This window comes from Artibeus jamaicensis, unplaced genomic scaffold (genome assembly GCF_021234435.1).
Source record: "Artibeus jamaicensis isolate MK-2021 breed Jamaican fruit bat unplaced genomic scaffold, CSHL_Jam_final contig_332, whole genome shotgun sequence".
Classification (NCBI taxonomy): Eukaryota; Metazoa; Chordata; class Mammalia; order Chiroptera; family Phyllostomidae; genus Artibeus; species Artibeus jamaicensis.
In genome coordinates this window covers 25974013-25997518 of record NW_026521788.1, presented here as the reverse complement: position 1 = coordinate 25997518, position 23506 = coordinate 25974013, and the positions used below count along the sequence as shown (strand labels likewise).

General features: G+C 35.0%; 1 protein-coding gene across 2 annotated transcripts in view; it reads right to left on the bottom strand.

Annotated features, from left to right (window-relative positions):
• The window catches only part of ADK (adenosine kinase), a 596970-nt gene that overhangs the window by 106068 nt on the left and 467396 nt on the right, over positions 1–23506 (bottom strand). For both annotated transcript variants that reach the window (XM_037130487.2, XM_037130488.2), the window contains exons 8-9: positions 19755–19790; positions 11077–11191 (exon numbers count right to left, since the gene is read on the bottom strand). In XM_037130487.2, the coding sequence (XP_036986382.1) occupies positions 11077–11191; positions 19755–19790 (151 nt within the window). The remainder of the gene's footprint in view (positions 1–11076; positions 11192–19754; positions 19791–23506) is intronic.

Here is a 23506-nt window from a genome sequence, read left to right as displayed (position 1 = left end):
GTTTTCCACCATTACTTTTTCAAACAGGTTTTTTTATCCCTTGCTCCTCTTTATCTCCTTCTGGTATCCCTATTATACAGATATTATTACATTTCATGTTGTTCTGCAATTCCTTTAACGTCTCTTTGTTCTTTTTGAGTCTTTTTTCCTTTTCTTGCTCCACCTGGGAATTTTTTTTTACCTGTCCTCCACCTCACTGAGTTGATTCTCTGCTTCATGTAGCCTGCTTTTGATTCCTTCTACTATGTTCTTCAGTTGAGAAATTGTATTCTTCATCTCCTCTTGACTCTTGGTGATAGTTTTCATGCTGATGTAGTTCATAGTAAGCTCCTTGTAACTTCCCTGTACTTTTTGGTAATTCTCACTGAGCTCATTGAGCTTCCTTATAACCATCATTTTGAACTCATCTGACAGTCGACTTGCCTCTATTTCATTTAGCACTCTTTCTGAGGATTCCTTTCCTTTCGATTGGGGGTTGTTTCACCTTCCCATTTTTGGAGACTCTTCTCATTTGCTTCTGCTTTTTAAATTGATCTGTTTTGACTCCCTGTCTTTGTGGTGTGAACTTCTATTGTAGGTGACTTGTGAGATTCAGTGGTGCAGTCTCCTTGATCTCCTGAACTTGATGCTCTTGGGATGCCTTTAATGCCATTTATATTGGCTCTCTGGATGGGTTTTGATTGTCATAGGGTCGTTCTTTGGTGAGTCCTTCCCTCCAGCTGTTTACTGAGGGTCACTCTGCCCACCACGTCTTGTATGTTGTTGTACAGGTGCTTCTAGAACAAAACTACAAAGTCCAGGAAACACACCCACACCTTCAAAAATAACTCTCCCCTGCAATCATAGTATCAATAGAAAATGAGCCAGTATTAATGAGGTTGCAAAGAGATTAAGACTATCATAAGAAAGGAGAGTAAATATGAGATGACCTATTGAAAGAAAAATGATTTTGAGAGGGTAAATGGAGGAGCAGTAGTAAGAGTTGGAAATCAGAGCGATGCAAAGAGAGAAAGTAAAATTTACATTGTAAATAAAAAGGGAATGAAGAAGGCAGAATGTTCCAAGAGAAGGGAAGTTTATAGTGCTAGGTTTAAATAGAATTTATAATAAAATTAAATTAAATTAAGTGAGAAGAAAAAAAGAAGGAAAAAAGTAAATAAATAATAAAAAATAGAAGCCAAATTGGAGAAGCCTTCTTTTGGAGGAAGCCAAAGCACTATCAACAACAAATGAGGTAAAATTAATGAGGTGGGTTGGGAATATGTGAGAAAAAAGAAAAACTTAAGAGATGTTTAGGGGAATGGGAAGTCATTTTTGAGGTGATAGAGGGAGAGGGAATACTAAGAATGAGGAATGAAAACCAAGCTAAGACAAGGAAAAATATAAAATTTCAGATGAAAAAGAGAAAGAAAAAAGAAAAGAAGCAGAATAAAAGAGAAAAAGAAGAAAGAAAAAAACAGGTTAAGACAGGGAAAAATTAAAATTTGAAACTAATTTATAGTTTTAATTTGAACACTTCACCTAAAATATCATATGACATGCTTAAGTATGATATTGTTATATTATAGAATTACATGGTTATGATTTTGTAATAAAAATGGGCATTATTTGTACCAGACATTGTATATTTGCAATACATTTATCTAACAAAAAACTTGACACAGACAGTAACAGGAATTACAAATCAATAAGACAATGTGATATGAGCAAAAGACTTCAACAGAAACTTTACAAAAGAAAATATCCAAATGCTAATTAACAAATGAAAAGGTGCCCCATCTCATTACAACAGGTAAATTCCAATTAAAACCACAATGAGATACTAGTACAGCCTCACCAAAATGACTAAAATTTAGACGAGGGACTGCAGCAAATGCTGGTGAAGATGTGGAACAATAAAAGCCATTTTATATGCTGCTGGGAGTATAAGTTAATAACACTACACTGGAAAACTGAAACTGAAAAATAGAACTATTCTGAATCACAACTATGATGGTGGTTACATGACCTTATTATGCATTTGTCAAAACACACAGAACTTGATTGACACCATTGTGAATTTTACTTCTGAAAAATAACCCAGTCCAGATATGAAAGGAAACCAAAATAAAATACAAGATCTAACAAATAAATTTAACTGTATTCAAATGAATATCGTAACCACAATGAAGTGGATGGAATAAAAGAACTAACCTAAAGTTACATTGGATAACACTCTCTGACTAGACACTGTACGGCTAAAAACAAAAAGAAGTATAAACAAACACTGTACTATAGTAAAAAAATGTTTTTCACAAGGGCATGGGTAAGCAATTCCAAAATACTTTAGGATGAAATAAATAATTATATAGATAATGAGAGGCACAACTGTCAATGTCACAGGAAGAAGTTATAAATAAGGAAAGGGTGAAGGCTAGAATGAACTCTGTTGGAATCAAAGGTAGTAGTTGGAATGCAGGAAATATAAATGTATAAACAGAGATAAAAATAAATATAGATGGGTGTGTGTGCATGGGCTATTATTATATACACATATATTGCCAATCTGTTTGCTAAGAGGGCCTAGAAGCAATGGCACTCAATAACAATGAGAATTCCTAGCACCCAGATCTGGGTTTCTAAATAACATCTGTCAATAAAAGGAATTGAGGTTACTTGAAGGAGTGATTGATTCCAGGACTGAGATACAAGAACCTAGAGTATCTTATGTTGTCAAAAGTAAGGTAATGCTCAAAAAGGATGGGGACGAAGCAAGGTAAAAGGTCTGTATATTGGGTGATTCTATTTCAAAAAGAGGAAAAACTAATTGTTAGTACTAGAAGCTAAAATAATGGTTACCTTTGGTGGGGGTAATGATTAGGAGGAGACCATAATGGTCTCCTCTTCTGAAGTGCTAGACAGGTTCCATTTCTTGATCTGGTGGTAGTGACAAAGGTGTGTTCACTAAATGAAAGCTGTACCAACTTTGTATGGATATTATACCTCAATACAAATTATACAAGATGCTCTACATTTTGATTATGGTGGTTGTTCATTGCTATTTAGTAAAATATATGTGCATTTTAGTATATGTAATCTATACCTCAATAAATCTGACTTAAGGGTCCTTTCAGAAATAAACGCTACAATAGAGCTAACATTTGCCTCGTGTAGGCTATCTTCCATTTTGCTTTCTAGCTTTGATAGAAAGGTGGGAGTTGAAAGTCTTATTTCTTGACAGGCCTGAGATCACTTAACCATACAAACCATGGCTCACAGATACTACTAGTTAAGAATGTGACAGTCCCACGTATCTTATTCCCTTGGCTAATTAAAGAATTTTGTCTTTTGCAGTTACAAAAATCAAAATATGGAATATGAGTTTGTCACTTATGTAACTTATATTCAACTGATAAGTTGCTTATATTAATAAATTATTAACTTACATTCAACTTATAAGTTGCTTATATTCAACATTAAGAAATATATATTCTTTAAAATCTCATCTGGTAAGAACTTTTTTCTAGTAATGCCATACAGAGACATTCTCAAAGAATGCCACTTAATTTGTTGTATCCACACCATTGCTACCCTATGTCAACAAGATCATCATTTAAAGTTGGTTTGGTTACAGTAAACATTTTCTAAATGATTTATAATGATATTTTTCAGAAACAGGAATTGTGACGATGTGCTGACATTATTCTTCCAGCTGCTGAGATTGTTTTCCTTTAGAGTTGGCATTTCCCTATTACACTTTCTGTGCTTTACGCCTACCAGAACTGCAAATCACAATTGACATTATCTTATAGAGCACTAAGTGTTTTCAAAGAATATGAAAGCTTAACTAACAAATAGGGTGACAAGTTTCTTTAAGGACTTAGTAACATGAATATAAGTAATTTCAAAAACCTCATTTAGTTATAATGAAATGACTAGGGACACTATGATGTGCCTATCTTAAATTACAAACTCTTCAAAGGCAGCAGACTATTTAAAGTAATATGTAGATTACTTGTCATAGCAGATGAGCCCTTGTTACTTGTATTGATCGAGAAGGAGAAACATTCACTCAGGCCTGACTTACTGAAGTGATAGATGCTTATCTGCTAAAATGTTTCTATCATACCACGGGATCACAGAACTTGAGGCAATATTATCAGATCACCTAATCCAATGGTTTTCACATAGGCAGCATCAGTACATCACATAAGTGAGCTTTCTCAACAAATACACAACCCTCCCCTCCCCTTCCAGAGTCCACCATCCTCATTCTCAACCTCTTCTTAAGGATGTGTATTCAAATACTCCTGATAAGGATGTATCCAACTGAGGGGAAGCTGCTTTTATGAAGGCAGGGCTGTATTTATCAAAAGCCCACTAAATGATCCTGATAGGATAGCACCAGTCTTCCAGTTGAAAACCTCTGACCTAATCTATTATCTCCCTTTGAACAAAATTACAACTTGAATAGCCCAGAAAGAATTTGGAAAAGGATTGAGAGAAGTCTACAACTTATTCTTCAGTGGACTCATTTCATGGTCGCATAAGGGCCAGTGTATGAAACGCATTATTTTCCATTTAGAATAGAAGTTTTACTACTGCTTTTCCCAATCCTTAGTGATATATTCAGTACAGAAACTTAAAGAAATTTAAACTTTCTATAAACACTTATATATGTATAAATAAAAATATATTTTTCAGAACAATCCTTAATAGGTGTTAATATACAAAGACCTCATTAGTACTTGCTGTCTAGAAGGTAATGAAAATCTGTAGTCTTAGTTTTTCTTTTTTTTAAATTTTTTTTATTGATTATGCTGTTACAGCTGTTCTATTCCCCCTTTCATTCCCCTCCACCCTACCCCCATCCCCACCATTACCCCCCCTTTAGTTTATGACCATGTATCTCAAGTCCTTTAGATTCTATATTTCCCATGCTATTCTTGCCCCCCCTTCTATTTTCTATCTACTGTCTATGCTTATTTTCTATACCTTCTCCCCTCTTCTCCTCCTCCCACTCCCCTGTTGCTAACCCTCCTTGAGATCTTCATTTCTATGTTTCCACTCCTGATCTAGCTGTCCTTTTAGTTTGCTTTCATTTTAGGTGTGGTTGTTAATAACTGTGAGTTTGTTGTCCTTTCACTGTTCATGTTTCTTTAACTTCTTTTTCTTAGGTAAGTCCCTTTAACATTTCATATAATAAGGGCTTGGTGATGATGAACTCCTTGAATTTAATCTTATCTGAGAAGCACTTTATCTGTCCTTCCATTCTAAATGAAAGTGTTGCTGGATAGAGCAATCTTGGTTGTAGGTCTTTGGATTTCATGACTTGGAATACCTCTTTCCAGCCCCTTCTTGCCTGTAAGGTCTCTTTTGAGAAATCTGCTGACAGTCTGATGGGGACTCCTTTGTAGGTGACTGTCCCCTTAGCTCTTGCTGCTTCTAGGATTCTCTCCTTCATTTTCATCTTGGCTAATATAATTATGATGTGCCTTGGTGTGTTCCTTCTTGGGTCCAACTTCTTTGGTACTCTCTGAGCTTCCTGGATTTCCTGGAAGTCTATTTCCTTTGCCAGATTGGGGAAATTCTCCTTTATTATTTGTTCAAATAAGTTTTCCACTGGTGGCTGTTCCTTTCCCCCCTTCTGGTACCCCTATAATTCGGATGTTGGAGCGTTTAAAGATGTCCTGGAGGTTCCTAAGACTCTCCTCATTTCTTTGAATTCTTGCTTCTTGACTCTTCTGTTTGGCCATTATTTGCTTTCTTCTGGTCCACTCCATTGATTTGAGTCCCAGTTTCCTTTTCATTGCTATTGGTGCCCTGTGCAATTACATTCATTTCAATTAGTTTCACCTTCATATATTTGTCTAATTTGTGGGTATAATCAACCAGTTCTGTAAGGATCCTGATCACCAGTGTTTTAAACTGTGCATCTGAGAGTTTTGCTATTTCTTCATCACTTAGATCTATAGGTTCTGGGGCTTTGAGATCTTCCTGCGCCATATTTGGTCTGTTCGTGCCCTTTAAGTGTGAGAAGCGCGCCTTGGACTCCCAGGTAGCTGGGTTGTGACGCTGTATGTGGGGGCGTGGTCAGAGTGGGGAAATGGCGACCCCCTCTGCGGTTTCTCACAGCTGGGTGAGAAGCAGGGCCTTAGGTGGTTCACCTGGGCCGGGCCACTCAGAGTCGCTGGGTTATGACGCTGTATGTGGAGGTGGGGTCAGAGCAGGGAAATGGCTGCTCCCTCCACTGCCGCTTGCTGCAGGACCCGCCGGCCCCGGTCCAACCGCCCACTCCCTCACCTGTCCACCCGCGCACAAATGCGCGACCACAGTCAACACGCAGCACCGCTCCTCCACTGTCTCCCCCACGGTCGCTCGCTCAGTCGCTCACTAGGTCCAGCCCTGCGCCTGGATTCCGCGCGCCTGGATTCCGCGCGCCTGAGTCCGTCTGACTGAGTCCTCCTGTGCAACCCTGCTTCACCAGCCGCTGGTTTCGCCCCTTACCGGTCAGGCTGAAGAATTTGTTGTTAACGGACTTCCAAAAAGTTCAATTTTCCGTGTTCTGGCTGTGTTTTCTGTTGCTAATATTTAGTTGTCTCTAAACTTGGTTGTGTGAGAAGGCATGGTACATCCACCTATGCCTCCATCTTGGCGGAAGTAGTCTTAGTTTTTCTGAAGTATATAAAGAAATGATTTCCTTGATGTGACTTCCGTCATATCTAACAAGTTCATTCAGTATTTATTAAAAGGAACAAAGTAAGTGTAATCATCTTTTCTTTCCTGTCCTTCATTTCCAGCTTCTTACCATTAGTACTTTCCAGTGCCCTCCCCTGCCCTGCCCCCAACTCCAGAAGCTTGGAACTCAGCCTGTAAGCAATGAAACAATGACTGAAGGTGACAGAACCACTGAGCTGGATAGAGATAGAGGATGGATACCCAAATGAAATAGAGGTGGCCCCCCCAAAAAACAGGGTAAGCAGAAGAGACTTTAGATTCACAGGCAACTTAGAATAGAGGAATTCAAAAAATGTTACATTTATAAAATAAGAGAAAGTAGTCCGCAGACACTGTATCTCAAAAGGAGAAAGGTTGCTAAATTAAATACCAATGAACCTGATTTTGTTATATTATTGTTAAATACCACAAACTTAGCAGTGATCATTTAAAAATACTCTACAGAGTGAGGTTTAAGGAACAATAATTCCTAATTAGTGTTTTAATAAGTGTGTTAGCCATTCTGGAATGTCATTTATGGTAAATTAAGGGACACTTTCCTTCACCATCTTCCATTAGTATTTTAATGCTAGGAGGTGGGAAAAAGCTGATCCATATTCAAGAGGAAAGGAGGAAAAACAATAACAAATTGGCATCTCTTCTGTGGATTGCCCCACAGGCCAAGCATTTTTATGTTCTTAATCATTATTAAATGACTTAACATGACACCCAGAGCCTAGCGAATGATTGCATCCTGACATGAGAACGAATTACAAATGAAATGAAAGATCAAGCCGTATTAGAGGATTGCCTCTGGGAAATGAAAATCTTTAATTCTCTTTTATTATTGACATTTATTTGGCTGCCATGAATAACAACATAGCAAAGAGATTCAGCTATGCTTGTGCACTGAATAGCTTATCCCAGGGCTCAAAACTGCATTAACATTTATCATGTTTGCTTTTGTAGCTGACACCACTGAACAGATTCTCTATCCATCTTGTATTTATCATGCATTGCAGATATAGTACATCCTCTAATTTACGTTCATTTTCATATAGTAGAAACAGCAAAGATTACCAGTGTCTTTCCTCAAATACAGTCCTGCTGGTTAGCATTCCTAAGAATGGTTTAATATATTTAATAAAAAACAAAATGAGTTGACAAATTCAGTTACAGTAAAAGGAGGCTAATTTTGAAGGTTTCAATTTTAGGAAATTTTTGCTAATTCACAAGACACTTGTACAATATGTATATCTGGAATAAAGCCTTAAAATAAATGTCTCCATAAAGAGCAACCAAATAGCATTTTATGAATCTGAAGGCAGTATGACAATTCTTATAAGAAGTCTGCACGGTTTTCACTTTTCCAAATGGTGTTCACTGCTGACAGGAATAGGCCACATATTATAGAAAGACAGCAATTCGGATAGTCATTATAAATGTAGGGATATCTTTTTATGACTTATTTCTTTTCTCTCTTGTACAAAATCCTGTCACAATAATAAGAGATTGTATAGTATGTGGTGCCTTTGCTCACATGATCCTCCATGACTAGATTGCTCTCCTTTCTTTAAATACTTCCTAGAATTCAAGGCTTAGCAAGGATATCAATGTATCTTGGCAAAATAAATTACTTAGTATCTGTAAATTTTGTTTAAGAAATTAATTTTTATGTTTATGTCCTTCTGTTTTTTATATGTTTAATATGGAAAATTTTAAACATATACACAAGGAGATGTAACTGCAGTGACCACTCTCCATACAGCCATCACCCATCTTCCACAATTACTAATTCATAGTGGATCTCACTTCATCTAGAGTTCTACTTCACTATTACTACTCACTGAATTATTTTGAAATAAGTATTTTATGAAGTAAATCTCTGAATCTTCTTTCAACAATTCTAAAATAAGAAAGTTGGAATAGATTAATTCTAGGGTTGCTACTTCCCCAAATTTGAAAACAATTTCTTCTTCTACTTCTTTTAGGCTTATATACTTCAACAAAAATTTACTTCACAGTCAAGTACTTCTTCAAACTTTGCTGACTTCCTTCTCTGAGTCAATAAAACATATAGACTGTACCGATAATTAAGAAGTATAACTACATTTCCTGTATTCATATATAGATGTGTATTAACTTTTTTCCAAGTTAGATCTTTAGAGACCATTGCTTAAATTTCAGTGTTCAGAGAGTACTAAATAAACACAAAAGTAGTAACTGCTACTGTTTACAATAATTATTAATTGATTGGTTGACTTTAATTTAAAGGTTAGACAGAATTGGAAGGTCTGTATTTTGGCTTTAATAGTAGGTAGCATCATTTGAAAATTTTAATCAATAAAATATTTGTTGAATAGATAAAATTCCTATTTTATTTCTATGAGTGCTGTAAAGTAGACATCTGTGTAAAAACAGAAGTGAGGTTTTCTTCTTCAAGTTTAAAACTGAGAAAGTAAATTATATCTGGGTTATGTTTTTTCACAGTTGGATAAATTTATTTTAATGGAGCACAAGTATAAGGTAATTAAATTGTATTACTTTCAGAAAAGACTTTTCTAGATTGACAGTATCTCCAAAATATCAAAGTAAGTAAATTTAATCAAGGCAGATTTACTCAACTGATGTTTCATAAATTATCTTCTTGAAAATAAATTTTTTCTACTGATAGGAGGTACATATATTTATAAAAATAAAAAACTAAAAGAAGTATATTTTCAACAGAAATAGAACCAAAAAATCCTAAATTTTATACGGATTCACAAAAGACCAAGAACTGTCAAAGCAATCTTGAGAAAGAACAAAGCTGGAGGCATCATACTTCCTGATTTTAAACATTATTACAAAGATACAGTAATCAAAACAGTATGGTACTGACATCAAAACAGACAGATACATAGGTCAATGAAGCACAGTAGAAAGCCCAGAAACAAACCCTGATATATATGGTCCACTAATTTATGACAAAAGAATCATGAATATACAGTTAGGATACTATAGTCTCTTTAATGAATGGTGTTTGGAAAATTGGACAGCCGCATGCAAAAGAATGAAAGTGAACCACCACCTTATAACATATGCAAAAATCACCTCAAAATGGATTAAAGACTTGAAAGTAAGGGCTGAAACCATAAAACTTGAAGAAGAAAACAGGGAATAAGTTGCTTGACATTGGTTTGGCAATGATTTTTTGGATTGACACCAAAAGCAAAGTCCACAAAAGCAAAAATAAACAAATGGGACTACATCAAACTAAAACAAAAGAAAAAACTTCCTTACAACAAAGGAAACCATCACCAAATGAAAAGGCAATTTATGAGATGGAAGAGAGAGGATATTTGCAAATCATTTATATGATAAGGGGCTAACATCCAAGATATATAAAGAACTCATACAACTCAAAAGCAAAAAACAGGACAAAAAACCTTCAAAACACAAAACAACAACAAAAATAATCCAAAAGATTTGAATGGATATTTCTCCAAAGGATACATACCCATGAAAAGGTGCTTAATATCATCAATCATCAGGGAAGTGCATGTCAAAACCAAAATGAGGTATCACCTCACACCTGTTAGATTGGCTATTATCAAAAAGACAAGATATACATGTTGGCAAAGGACATATGTGGAGAAAAAGGAAGCCTTGTACAGTGTTGACAGAAATGTAAATTAGTGAAAAACTAAGGAAAACAGTATGGGGTTTCCACAAAAATTTAAAAATAAAACTACCATATGACCCAGCAATTCTACTTCTAGGTATTTATTTGAAGGAAATGAAAACAGTAACCTGGAATGATATGCACACCCTTGTGTTCACTGCAGCATTATTTACAATAGCCAGGACATGGAAATAATCTAAGCGGCCCATTTGATGAATTAATGGATAAAGAAAATGTTACACATATACACATAATATTAACACACACCACACACACGCATGACACACAGATGTAATACACAGCACACACACATCACATATACATACCACACACATAACATGTATTTATGCACACTGTATGTGTATGTGATACATAACATATATGCATGTACTACATATATAAAAACATTCAGCCATAAAAAAGAAGGAAATCCTTCCACTTGTAACAATATGAACAAACCTTGAGGGCAGTGTGCTAAGTGAAATAAGTTAGACAGAAAGACAATGTATGATCTCAGTTGCATGTGGAATCTAAAAAAACCCTGAACTCACAAGGTTACCAGAAGTTGTTACGTGTGTGTGTGTGAGGAAGCAAAATGAATTAAGGTAATGAAAAGACGTACACTGTTTTAAATAAATTAGAGAGAATACAGAATTTGTTTTTATAAATGACCAGTGTCCATAACAGAGGTTTTCTCACACAGTTTGCACATGTACCTGTAGCCATTATAGTGTCATCACTCCCTTGGGTGAAAACCACGACTCGTTGCCTCTTCGAGTTCATCTTTGGCAGAGCTTGTGTCTTTCTGGCTATCTCTTTAATGTCTTCAGTCTATTAATAGAAAGAAAGAAAAATTCTCATAACCAGTACAGTAGAACAAAGCTTTATTAGTAGATTGAAAATTCAGCTTCTCATGTTTAAAATAAGAGAGACTTGAACATCTATTAAAAGTCACCATTTTAAAATTTTAACCACATACAAAAGTAAATATTATAGTACAATAAACTCCAAGGAGCCCACCATCAAACTCTAACCATTTTAAACTTATGACGAATCTTATTTCATCTACACCCTCATCCACCTGCCTTTCATATTATTGTAAAGTAAATCCCAGATACTATGTAATGTCATCTAAAAATGTTTTAGTATGTATCTCTGAAAGATAACAACTTAAACATAACCAAATAACATTATCATATATAAAAATAAATAAGAATCCCTTAATATCAGCAAATATCTAATCCATTTTCAAATTTCCTATTAAAGACTTATAGAAAGAAGAATATTAAATTATCTTAGGGGTGTACAGAGAATAATTATGTTGACTTTGGAAATAATAGTTACTATAATGTCATTTTTTTCCAAAGAACTAAAATGAGAGAGATGCTGTTTCCTACAGACTTAATTTTCTTTAAAAAGATAAAGTTTAAAAAATTGCAAATTAATTCTAGAAACCCTGATGCTATATTTTGTATCACACAGGCCATGAAGTTTTATATCTTAAATGCTCTTGACTTGAAATGTAACCCTTAAGCTATAGGCAGGACTTTTAGAATCATGCTCTCAAGAATTCCAGATCATTAAAAAATCCACGTCTGAACTCGGTGGGCCTCTAAACCAGCCCACAGTTTGTGTTTGCTGATTAGTACTCTATCACTGTGCAAAGTGTCAAACAGTTATGGAGGGACAAACAAAACCAGAGGGAAAATATATTTGAGTGGTATAAAAGAAGTTAATTAGGATACACAGATGGAGAGATTTAGGTAAGCAAGGCAGTTGAGTCATAATGGTTATAAATAACCTCAGAAACCATGACATTTTTATTTTTAAAAAATTTTTCTTATCCTCACCTGAGGACAATTTTTCATTGATTTTTAGAGAACATGGAAGGGAGAGAGAGAAACATCCATGTGAAAGAGAAGCATTGACTGGTTGCTTCCCACCCACACCCAGACTGGGGATTGTACACGTCCAGACCAGGGACTGAACCCTTAACCTAAGTTAAGTGCACTGACTGCGAAATGAACCCACAGACCTTCAGTTACAGAACAATACTCCAACCAACTGAGCCACACAGGCCAGGGTGAAACCATGACATTTTTAAAGGCATGACAAGCTTTAGTAAAACACTTGTATATTGTTTGTTCCCTAAATACTTAAGAAATTCTAGGTGATACAAGAATGTAAGCTTCTATTATACCTAACATGATAATACCAGAGGAGTGCTGTTTCTGAAAAGAAGTGCCACTTGTGCTATAACAATGCTGCTGACCCTTCAAACATGTTGCCTATTTCACTTCTGGTTGCTCATTTTAGAACAGAACTAGGCTTGAAGTCAGATAAGATGAGAAAAGAAATACCCTTGGTTTTGGGGAAAGACTATTACAAATGACTAGCAAAAAAACCCCAGACAAACAAACAAGCAAAAAACAAAACAAAGAAATGATTAGTAACAGCTGAAAAGAACCACAAAAAATGCTATTTAACAATGTCTTCACGCTCTCAAATAAATCTATACATTTAATTAAAATGACTCACATATATTCTCCCAACTGCTTTATCACACATATTTTACTACTATAGTATTTTTGCTTATGATTGAGTGCAGTTCATATTTAATAAAGATAAGAGGCAAACTCCAGGAATAGATTCACTTTATCATCTTGGGAGCAGCATCTTACGCATGTCCTGGATGTTTTTTAAATAGAGGTCTTTCTTCAAGGTAGTATAAGAAATAAATTAAGAATGAGATTCTACAACTGTCTTCTACCAATCCTGTGAAAAGATGTATATTTTTTAAAAAAGCTTTGCTAACTTCAAGAAACCTTTCTTATGTTCCAAATTAAATCTTATAAAACTGGCAATTTGAGACTGAAATTAACTTTCCAAATATAAGACACAAATCTTTACAGATGGTTACACTTTATTCTATTTGTATCCACATCCACAATTCCTACAAAGTCCCTTTGTTGCTCCGGGAGAACTGGCCGGGAGCACCAAAACGAAATCTCTCACTGTGCCTTGAGGAGCCAGAGCTTTGCCCTCAGAAGTTGATCCCCACCTAGTAGTATAAAGACATTTCTTAAAACCTTAATTTTGTATTTCCAAAGCTATATACACATATTTCTAACCATGCTGTGAGCCAGTAGATTCTTCTCCTTTATACTTGGGCTGACATATCCTAACAAAACGATGAAATTATAAGGAATTTAGAGTATGATACACCTGGATTTGTGCACCTTGAGCAGTTAAATAAATCTCTCTGTATAATATTAAGAAAATATTTATGGTAGAAGAAGTTGGGAGAAAAGTATGCTATAATTAGTGGGTAAAAACTTGGAGACAATGAGGATATTTGCATATTCTCATAGTATCTCCCCTTAAGATACTTATTTATAACATGAGGAAAAACAGTTATGTTACAGTGGAGAAAGCTGACAGACTATTAGTTTACCCTAGTGATCAAATTTAGCAATACTAAAATTAGCAGGCAAAATGGTATATTTGCATAGTCCCAAAACATTTATTAACTGCAATGGGAAAAGAGCAACTTTACAGAGGATAAATGGCAAACACCACCTTAACACAGCGATTGAGGTTAACATCGCCAACATGAAGACACTGGGACGCCAACATTGTGTATATCCCTGATGTGATGCACTGAGGAGGGCACATCACTTCTATGGTATTTCTGGCAAAAATCCATAATCTCTACTTAATTTTGAGAAAATATCAGAAAAACCCAAACTAAGGGACATTCTACACAATGACTGACAAGTACTCTTCAAAAGTATGGAGACATTAATAAGGAAAGAGTTAGAAACTATCACAGAAAGGAAGAGACTAAGGAGACATGACAGGTAAATGCAATGTGTAATCCTGAATCAGGTTCTAGAACAGAAAAAAGAAATCAGAGGACAAACTGGTGAAATCAGAATAAAGACTGAAGTTCAGTTATTGGACTACACCAATGTTAATTTCCTGGGGTTGGTCTCTACACCTTGGTTATGTAAGGTGTTAAGATTAGGAGAAGCTGAGTGAAAGGTGCCTGAGCACTCTACTATTTTTTGTAAATTTTCTCAGTCTAAAATGATTTCAAAATAAAAAGTTAAAAATGACTGTTGTGAGGATAAAACAAGATAAGGTAAGTGAAAGAGGTTAATGCAATATTTAGTACGTGCTAAGTGCTTAATAAATATTAATTTCTTTCCTTTAGTAACAATCATTTTAATACTCTCCAAAACTGTCACATCGTGAGGTTGCCTTCTAAATTTCTAAAACAGGCCTCAAGATTTTATAGAGAGGTTAAGCGACTTCCTCAGGCCATAAGGATACTACATGGGGATGTCTAGCCCCCACAAAGGGTGGCTCCAGTGAGTAAACATTTAACCCCCATTCTATGCTATGCACAGATTATACTACTTCTATGAATTTCAGCAATGTGTTTTCTGTTGTCACAAAACTACAGCATGTTTATCCTAAATAATTTTTCTGCCACATTCAAAAATCATTGCTGATTTGGTATTTAAGTTTGTTATTTTTCCTTCATTATTCTGCCTTGTATTTTAGCCTGTCAATTTCTTTTCTTTTTTTTTAAATTTCAGGATATTTCTCATTTTTCAAGGTCATTTGGAAATCTAATCTCCTTTTCCAAATCATTAGAATGTGCGAGAGGAAGATGTATAATTTATACGGTAAGGAGTACTGAACTTCAGAGAGCCGAGTTGTGGTTCCCGCTCCATTATGGATTAGCTGTGTGACCTTGTACAAGTCATGTAGCCTATATTGTACCTGTTGAATTGATATGGCAATCCTGCCCTACCCACCCTCAAACGTTTGTGTGGATATTAAACGTATTAGTGAAATGTAAGAAAAGTCTTTATAAAATATGAAGCATTTTATAAATGTTAAATTATGCTTTTATCGTAACTAGTGATCACATGCACACCTGAAATTTAGCATTGCCTTCCAAATTAAAGAATATATTTTCTTCACTCTATTTTTAACAAGCTGGTGATGCAAATGTTAAACAATACTACTGCAATCTCCCTACGCCTACAGAATACCAGTTGTGGTGTCCCCACACGTTGCCTCACTGAACCATGTCTTGTTTTCCAGACAGAAACTCCCATAGTAATTATGGTGTTTGTGTCATGTGTCACTCTCCGACCTTATACTTCCTTCCCTCCTCACTAGCTCTGCTCAGTGACGCTGACCCTCTTGTCAGTTCTGGGAATGCGTAGCGCTCTTCCTTGTTTCAGAGCTTCTGTATCCTTGTTCCCTCTGTTCGAAATGTTTCCTTGTTTGTTTTGTTTTGCTTTTTGTGTGTAATGGCTAGATAATTGTATTTTTCAAGTTTTACTTTCTCAGGGAGTTATTCCATGACCATCTCATTCAAAATAGAAACTCCTGCCGTGTTCTTCTTCACAACCCACTCTGGTCATTTGTATCTTGTCTTCAGGGTTTATCAAAGTGGTGGGCACATAGCTAGTGCTCAGTAAATATTTGTTGAATGAGTAAATGATTAAATAAGGAGAATTAGATCATCTTATCTTTTACCCTTAATCTGTTTTAAAACTGTCCTCTTTTTAGGGTTCTATCAGTCAGTCACCTTAGGAAAGTGGCATCGTTGTCTTTTAACCAGTAGGACTTGACTTGTCTTATTTTCAGAAATTCTGGGTGAAATCTACTGTATTCTTTACACTTGTGAGGAACACAGGGATCTTAGAAGAACCCTGAAGAATTCTTTGGTTATCTAGACCTCCTGAACACCCTCTGTGGATGCTCTACCCAATGCTGATCAAGGAACTCTCTGTGATGATATATATGTTTTATAACTGCTATTGGACAGTAGTTATATGTTTTATAACTACTGTCTAATACAGTAGTCTCACTTGAAATGTGCCCAATGAGACTGAGAAACTGAATTTTAAATTTTACTTAATTTTAATTTAAATAACCACATGTAGCTAATGGATGCCATGCTAGATCACACAATTCAATGTTTTCTTCTCTCAGGTGTAAGATGACAGAGCTACTATTAGTCAAACAAAGGCTACAAGCCTGCAATCCTCAGGGTAGAGTCAGGGCTGTGAGGAAAGCTAGAAAATGGAAAAGAATTGCTTCGTTTCATCTACATCATAAGTATTCTACTACAGACATATAAAGAAGGAAATTAAAATTTGTTTCTTGGAGTAAAAATAAATGAATGAGCCAAGAGAAAAGGTATAAATTTTCTTTATCATTTGGCACATATTCTATTGTACAGAGAATGAAAATATCAATACAAAGATATTTGTATTTAAGTTTTAGAGGTATTTTCTGTACTTTATTTAATTTAAATCAATTTTCAATACAGCTTTTAAAACTCTTCATAATAAAACATGCTTTTAAGTACCTCATTTTTAAGTAGGTTCTCAAAATACAAACCTTTAATCAGTTTAGCTCAAGGTAAGGTAGATTTAAAAACACTTTGCAGTCTACACTGATTTTCAAGAATAATAAAACTTTTTACCTCATGAAACTTTTTACCTCAAGAACTGTCATTTTAAATTCTTAGCAGGTCTATCATTTAAATCAGGTACTATGCAATTTTCATATATCTCCTCTCTTCTGCTTTGTGCTCTGCCCAGCTTCAGTTTCTGTCTCATTCTCCAGTGCCCTCCTCATAAGCTGTCTCTTTTTACTGAAAATTGCCCAACTCATTTTAAAGTGTAAAGATTTTTACTTTAAAAAGAAAGATTATGTAAAATTTGCAGAGACGATAACCAGAATATCATAAACAATGCCACTGAGGACACTTCCTGATGAACAAACACTGGTTATTTTTAGGGGTGTTTGGATTGGTCAGGGAGGAGACAGATCACCAGTGGCAATGCTCAGTGGCTTTGGAAACTGATTGGGATTTATAACAGAAAATGGGGGTAGGACAGCAGAGCTGGTGGGAAGAAAAAAATAGTCACTTTTTCTTTCTTTTTAATCTTTTCAGTTCTCTCCTCTCATGCATGCCCCAAATTTAGAGGTAAAGTTAAAGATGGCAGTGAAAAATGCAGACTTTGTCTAGTCTGTCACACTACATTAGAGAGCACGGACATATTTCCATAGATATTAAACTGTTAAGATAAAGTGATTTATTTTTGCTTGACTCCTTAAAAATACCACATTTTAAACATATGTTTTCATATTATTGTGCAATGAAATAAAACAATTAATGACATTTTGAAATCATTATATTTTTCTAGATAGCATCCCTTAATATTTTATTGAAAGTACTTATTTAAGGTTACTGTATTCATGGCTTTCACATACTCTGCGAGGCTTCTGATATTTCAGAGAGCCCAGGAAGGAACACGGGAAGACACTGTGTGCTTTGTTTAATCTGACGTATCACTGTCAGCATCAACAGAGCAGTTTTTCTATGTCAGGAGGTAATAAGGTGCACTACTACAAACGTCATCACTTGGGTTACATGCTGTAATTAATTACTGCAGATTTATGGTAAAAGAAAATTTCTAGAATCAAAAAGTAAAAACTAATGGAAAGGTTAATATGGTGCTGGTTAATTAAAAAAAAAACAACAGAAGAAGTAGTTTGTTGCTAGGATTTAATTTAAACCAGGCATGATCAAAGCATATAGCTCAAGGGGACAATAAAAGTATTAATTTGCCTTAATAAGCTATTTTTAAAAATTTATTATCTTGGTACTAAAGAATCATGATCATTTGTTGTGTAACGTTGTATTTCTAAGCATCTACAAAACTATTTTTTAGAACCAAAATATATTTATGTTAGCACAGAAAACAGGATACAAATTTACGTTCCATAAACTTTCATTGGTGGACAATTTTGATGTAACAACAGAGAATATCAATTGTTAATATTAAAATTTAACTATGAAACTTTAAAACATGACTGAAAACTTTTACTAATATTCTCATGATTAACACATTTGATTTTTAAATTGAATATTCCCCTGACTACATTTAGTCTTGTATATAAATTGCCAGTTTGAAAAATTACAAAGCAAAATTTTAAATTAGATAAACAAATACTTGGAAATCTTCATTCCTTCTACATGTGACTCAACCCCTATATCTCTGAGAGTACATATAGTAACACAAAGAAACAAAAACAAAAACTCCTCATAAACTATTGTACTTCCCCTCAATCAGGTTTCATAAGGCAAAGTTTCCTCCCTGGATGGTTTTTTCATGGGATGCTGAGAACAGGACACTTACGCCACATGCTCACTGCCCTCCGCCAAGGACAGGGAGCACTGTGGCTGTCCTATGACATGGACAACATGCCTGTGAATTACTTTGTTGCTTGATAATGAATGTCTTTCATACATTTAAATAACAGTTCCACCCTAAATTTACACACCTTTCTCCAAAGAGTTAAAAGTGAGCTTACTAATACACCACATCAACACTCAAAGCTTCTTTAGATGGTAGAAAATACTGAGTATGCAAATCAAGAGAGTTTCTATATTCCAGGGCTAGTCAGATTAAATTTTAAAAAATTACTATTGTGCACCATACCAAGTTGTGGTATTGAATACAATATTCTACATAGTTCTGGCTCAATAAATATGATAGTCATAAAACTCATAAATTCAGTTAAGTCTGTCAACTTGGGTCCAGAGTATTCTAACAATCTATTGGAAGATGGATATTTTATAGATAAAAACTTGGTCTTATCTGTTATCTTAATTTTGCCAACAAAAATCACATGGAATTTTGATGTTCATAGAGTAACATATCAAGGTAACAGAATCAGGACCTGAAAATTAAAGCCAATTGTCAATATTTAGTTTCAGAAAATTTATGTGTTTTAATGCTATCCAAAAAAAAAAGGAAAAAAAGATTCAAACAGGAAGTTTATATGAGCAGGATTTAAATTAATCAGTTCCTAACAACTGTTAAGTACAACCTTTTGGAATTTAATTTGCATAATGATAATCTACATAGGGTAGGGTTGAAATTATTTAAACGACATTATATTTCACTATTTAGTCTTGCTCCACCACTGCTTTAGCAGTGAATCCTTATGAAATGTAATGCAGCTAATGAGGTAGCTTTTTAACTGAACAAACTGACAGGCCCCATATCTGCAGAGGCAGCTTGAAACCGTGCCCAACCTCTTGGCTTCCCAAGAGGCTTTTCAAAATTCAATAAATAACATCTGTAGGCGATGTTGGGTGCAGACCTAGCAGAGTGCGTCATAACACTGTGCTGGCAGAACAAAGAAACCATGACGACTGCCAAGTTTCCATGGCAACTGCTGAGAGGCTCTGAGAGTATAATAGCACATCAATCACTGTCCAAAAGAACTTCATTATCAGCTAGAAAAAACCTTTAGGATCTGTTTAGTGTGCAATTGTGGGTTAACTCACCTCAAAGCCTTGCTCTCTAGCAAAAGTGGCAGCTTCCTGAAATAAAAAAAAAGAGAATAGTTAATTATAAAGTACGAGGTAATGAAGAAATAATCCATTTTGAAACTCATTCACAGTCTTCTTTTTACACAATTATCTCAATATACCCATGTAGTTCAATTTTTATTCTTACACCAAAAAGAAAAGACTTCGTTTTTTTCCATGGCATAAAAAAAGGGCAGCATAATGTCAACACACTTCACAAGGTGGAATAAAGAAGATGTAGTGCATGTTTTTACTGCAGCTGTCACAGTGGGTTCAGGTGTTTTGACCCCAACAAAGAAAGACAATTATTTAAAACATAAGGAACATGCTGGTGGTTACGTTTTTAATTAAAACAATACCTTTCAGAAAGCTCTTCTGTAGAGAAGAATATCTGCTAGTAAATGTACAGATTCACAGAAATCACCATTTTGCAATCCCAATGAAATCTATTCAGGCATAGATTATCAATGGATGCTAAATTCATTAGGTGAAAGGATGATGGGGAATTGGATATTTCATGGAATTAATATATCAGAGACTATGTGCTGATCACAGGGAGCAAAATATAGCTTTAAAATGGAAGGATCAAACTGTCATAACCTTAACCCAGTGATGGATCATATCATTTTTTTATCATAAATAGTATGATCACTAAATACTTGTACCTTCTGTTATGAAGCAGTATAAAACACATAGCATCATCTATAAGTTTTCTGACCAAACTTTTTCAAAATGAATTAATGAAAACTTTAATTATATATAACTTGCAGTCTACAGGAAATAAGAGAGAAGAGGAGAACAAGCTCAATGATACACTGAAAAAGCAGACAAACAAATCCATTAAGGTAGGACATTTTACAGGTCAAATGGTCTCTTCAATAAGTCAATTTCATGATAAAGTGGGGAAGGGAAAAATGACCAAGAGCAATATACAGACCTTAACTGGATTCTGTTTTGAACAAACCCTATAAAAGACATTTGGGGGATGACTGGAGAATATGAATATGGAGCAAAAATTAAACATCATTAAGAATTATCAATTTGATTAAAAATGTTCTAAGTTTTTAGCAGTTAATCCTGAAGTACTTGGGGACAAAAATGGCATGATCCATGTAATTTACTTTAGAATTCTTTAAAAATAATGAAAGTAAAGCAAAAATGAAAAAAATATGAATTCTCAAACCTACATGTGTTCAGTATTTCTACTTTTTTTACTGTTTGAAAATTATAACAAATGGTCCTAACAAACCCCTATTTTTCTTGGATATAAGATGACAGGGTAACAAAACCTGAACATTAAAAATATATACTTAAAATACATAATGTTTTTCTAGAATTAAATGTTAAGGGCAAAATCTAATGAATATTATTATGCACCCTAATGCTCTTATCAAAGGACAAAAACACATCCTTTCCTTTCTTCTAATTTTTTGCTTTGTGCACATATTTTAATTTTAGGGCTGATACAGAGAATGGCGTCAATATTACTTTTCAACTCCACTTCCCTCTTGAAAATGAAAAAAAAAAAAAAAAACTGCAGACAACTGTCAAGAGCCTCTACATCTTAACTTACATTCCTCCCAAATTATCTTTGCCAAGAGATATTAATAGAAGGATGGGATTTGAGCCCAAGTAGTGAGCAGATCCAACTCAACTAAAACGACTGCCGTACCAAACCATGTAAGGCAGAAAGTACAGTCAATGTCTCCAGCACAAATTTGGGTACTATCTACACGTTACAAAAAACATGCATGCTTTGGGAAAAAAGAGTGTATGCTTATGTACAATATACTAATAAAATATAAAGTACCATTCCGAGGGTTTAAAAAGGTTGAAATCGATTATTATAGCTGAACCCTGAAGTGGATAGAAAGTGATAAGCTTAAAGTACAACTCCTTAGGCTGTTCACTAGAGAAAAATAGGCTGATCAAGTTAGCCTTAGTAAGGGAGATTAAAAAAAAAACAACCCTGAATTATGAGCTTAACAACTGGCGCAAGCAAAGGTTAGTATCTTTGAATATTTATTTACAACAGAATTTTTTTACACAACATAGTCAACAATATTTGCTGACCTAGATAACAAGGAAAAGGATAAGGCTCAAAAAATATGAATATACCATTTTTCCAAGTTGTCCAATCCTAGAATTAACCAAGCTAATTCTTATATGAAAAGGATAACCGAAAAGCTCTGCTACAACTACTTATGTACGTGGAACTTTCAGAGGCATAAAAGAACCCCAGGGGCCTATAAGACAAAGTTAAAATGAAGAATCTGTATGATTAAAATTATACTAAGACATAAAAACTCAAAATTCACATGTAGTAGTTAAATTGACCTTTTAATGTCCAGTTTTGCTCATACAAATCTTAAAAGGAATTAATTATGCTCTGCTATGGTATAGTAGAACTGACTAATTGCAAGACACACATATAAATGTCAGATCACTATTCTTTAAGAAAAACAGGCACCAGGACACTTTCCCATCTGTAAACTATTCCAAGTGCCAATATACTTCTGGCCATGCTGAAGAAAAGTCAACTCCATTTTCTATCTTAGCATCCCCCTTGCACAGGTTTGCAGAGCTGTGCGCTATCACTAAAAAGCTAAGCACTTGTTCTAAGGCTTAAAAAGATCTTATCTTCTGACTTCCTCCCACCTTTCTTTGATCTTGGACTGGTGCCCCCAGTCACTCCATTAGAGAAGGCAGATGGCTCACATCACTGCAGACTTTCCCACCATGGCCAACCTCTGATCTGAAGGTGTTTGCAGATACATTGATGGAACAACATTTATTTTTCCCCTCTCAGTAAAACAAATACAACAACATAGGGGAACAGTTTGACCTAGTAAGAATTTTAAGCAGATTTCAGTCCTCAGACTCACTGTATGGAGGGACGGAAAGACAAGGTGTTAGGTCAGAAAGTAGGAAAGAAAAAAGGGGCACAGATGATGGGCATAATAGTAAGGTACATTCCAAATCTCAGGAGTAATTCCAAGTGAACTGATCACACTAAATTGAAAAGGACTTTGTAGTGTGCCTTTGCAGTAAAAGTGAGAAAAGAAAACAAGCAAGTCCCCATCTGTGCTGCCCCAGGGTGCCACGTACTGAGTTTCACAAATCTAATGAAGCAGTCAGGTTAAAATCCAACCGAAGAGTGGATGTGACATGTGGAGAACAGCTAAGGTTAGAATAAAGAAGCAGGGCGGTTCCTAATGCAGGTGATTATCCATGTGATAATCATTATATTTACAGGCTTTCCATTTTAGATCTGACATCAAAAATCACAAAGGAGGAGGGATTAAGAAAATAAACAACTGACACAGAGGCTTTCCTGCTCCCCTGAGAGTGTAGCACTTTCATTCATGCATGACAAGCAACAAAAGCAAAATCAAACAGGCCAGGAAAGAGAATTTCTGAGAAGGCTGCATTTCACATTAACACTTCTTTCCATTTTGATAACTTTCACTATTATTCAGCTTCTCAGACAGGTCATATTTTCAGAATCAGTTCCCATTGTTGTCTATGCTATAATACAGTATCATTTTTGGTTTACAATAAATGATACTCACATAATATGTCTTTTACAACAGCCAAGTCATTTTTTCCTTCCTTGAATTGTGTGTTGTGAATAAAATGACATATAATTAAAGTCTTAGACTCTCATCTATACCACACCATTTAGGATTTGCAGTAGGCTTGCTGCTGTACTGACCAGGCTAAAAGGG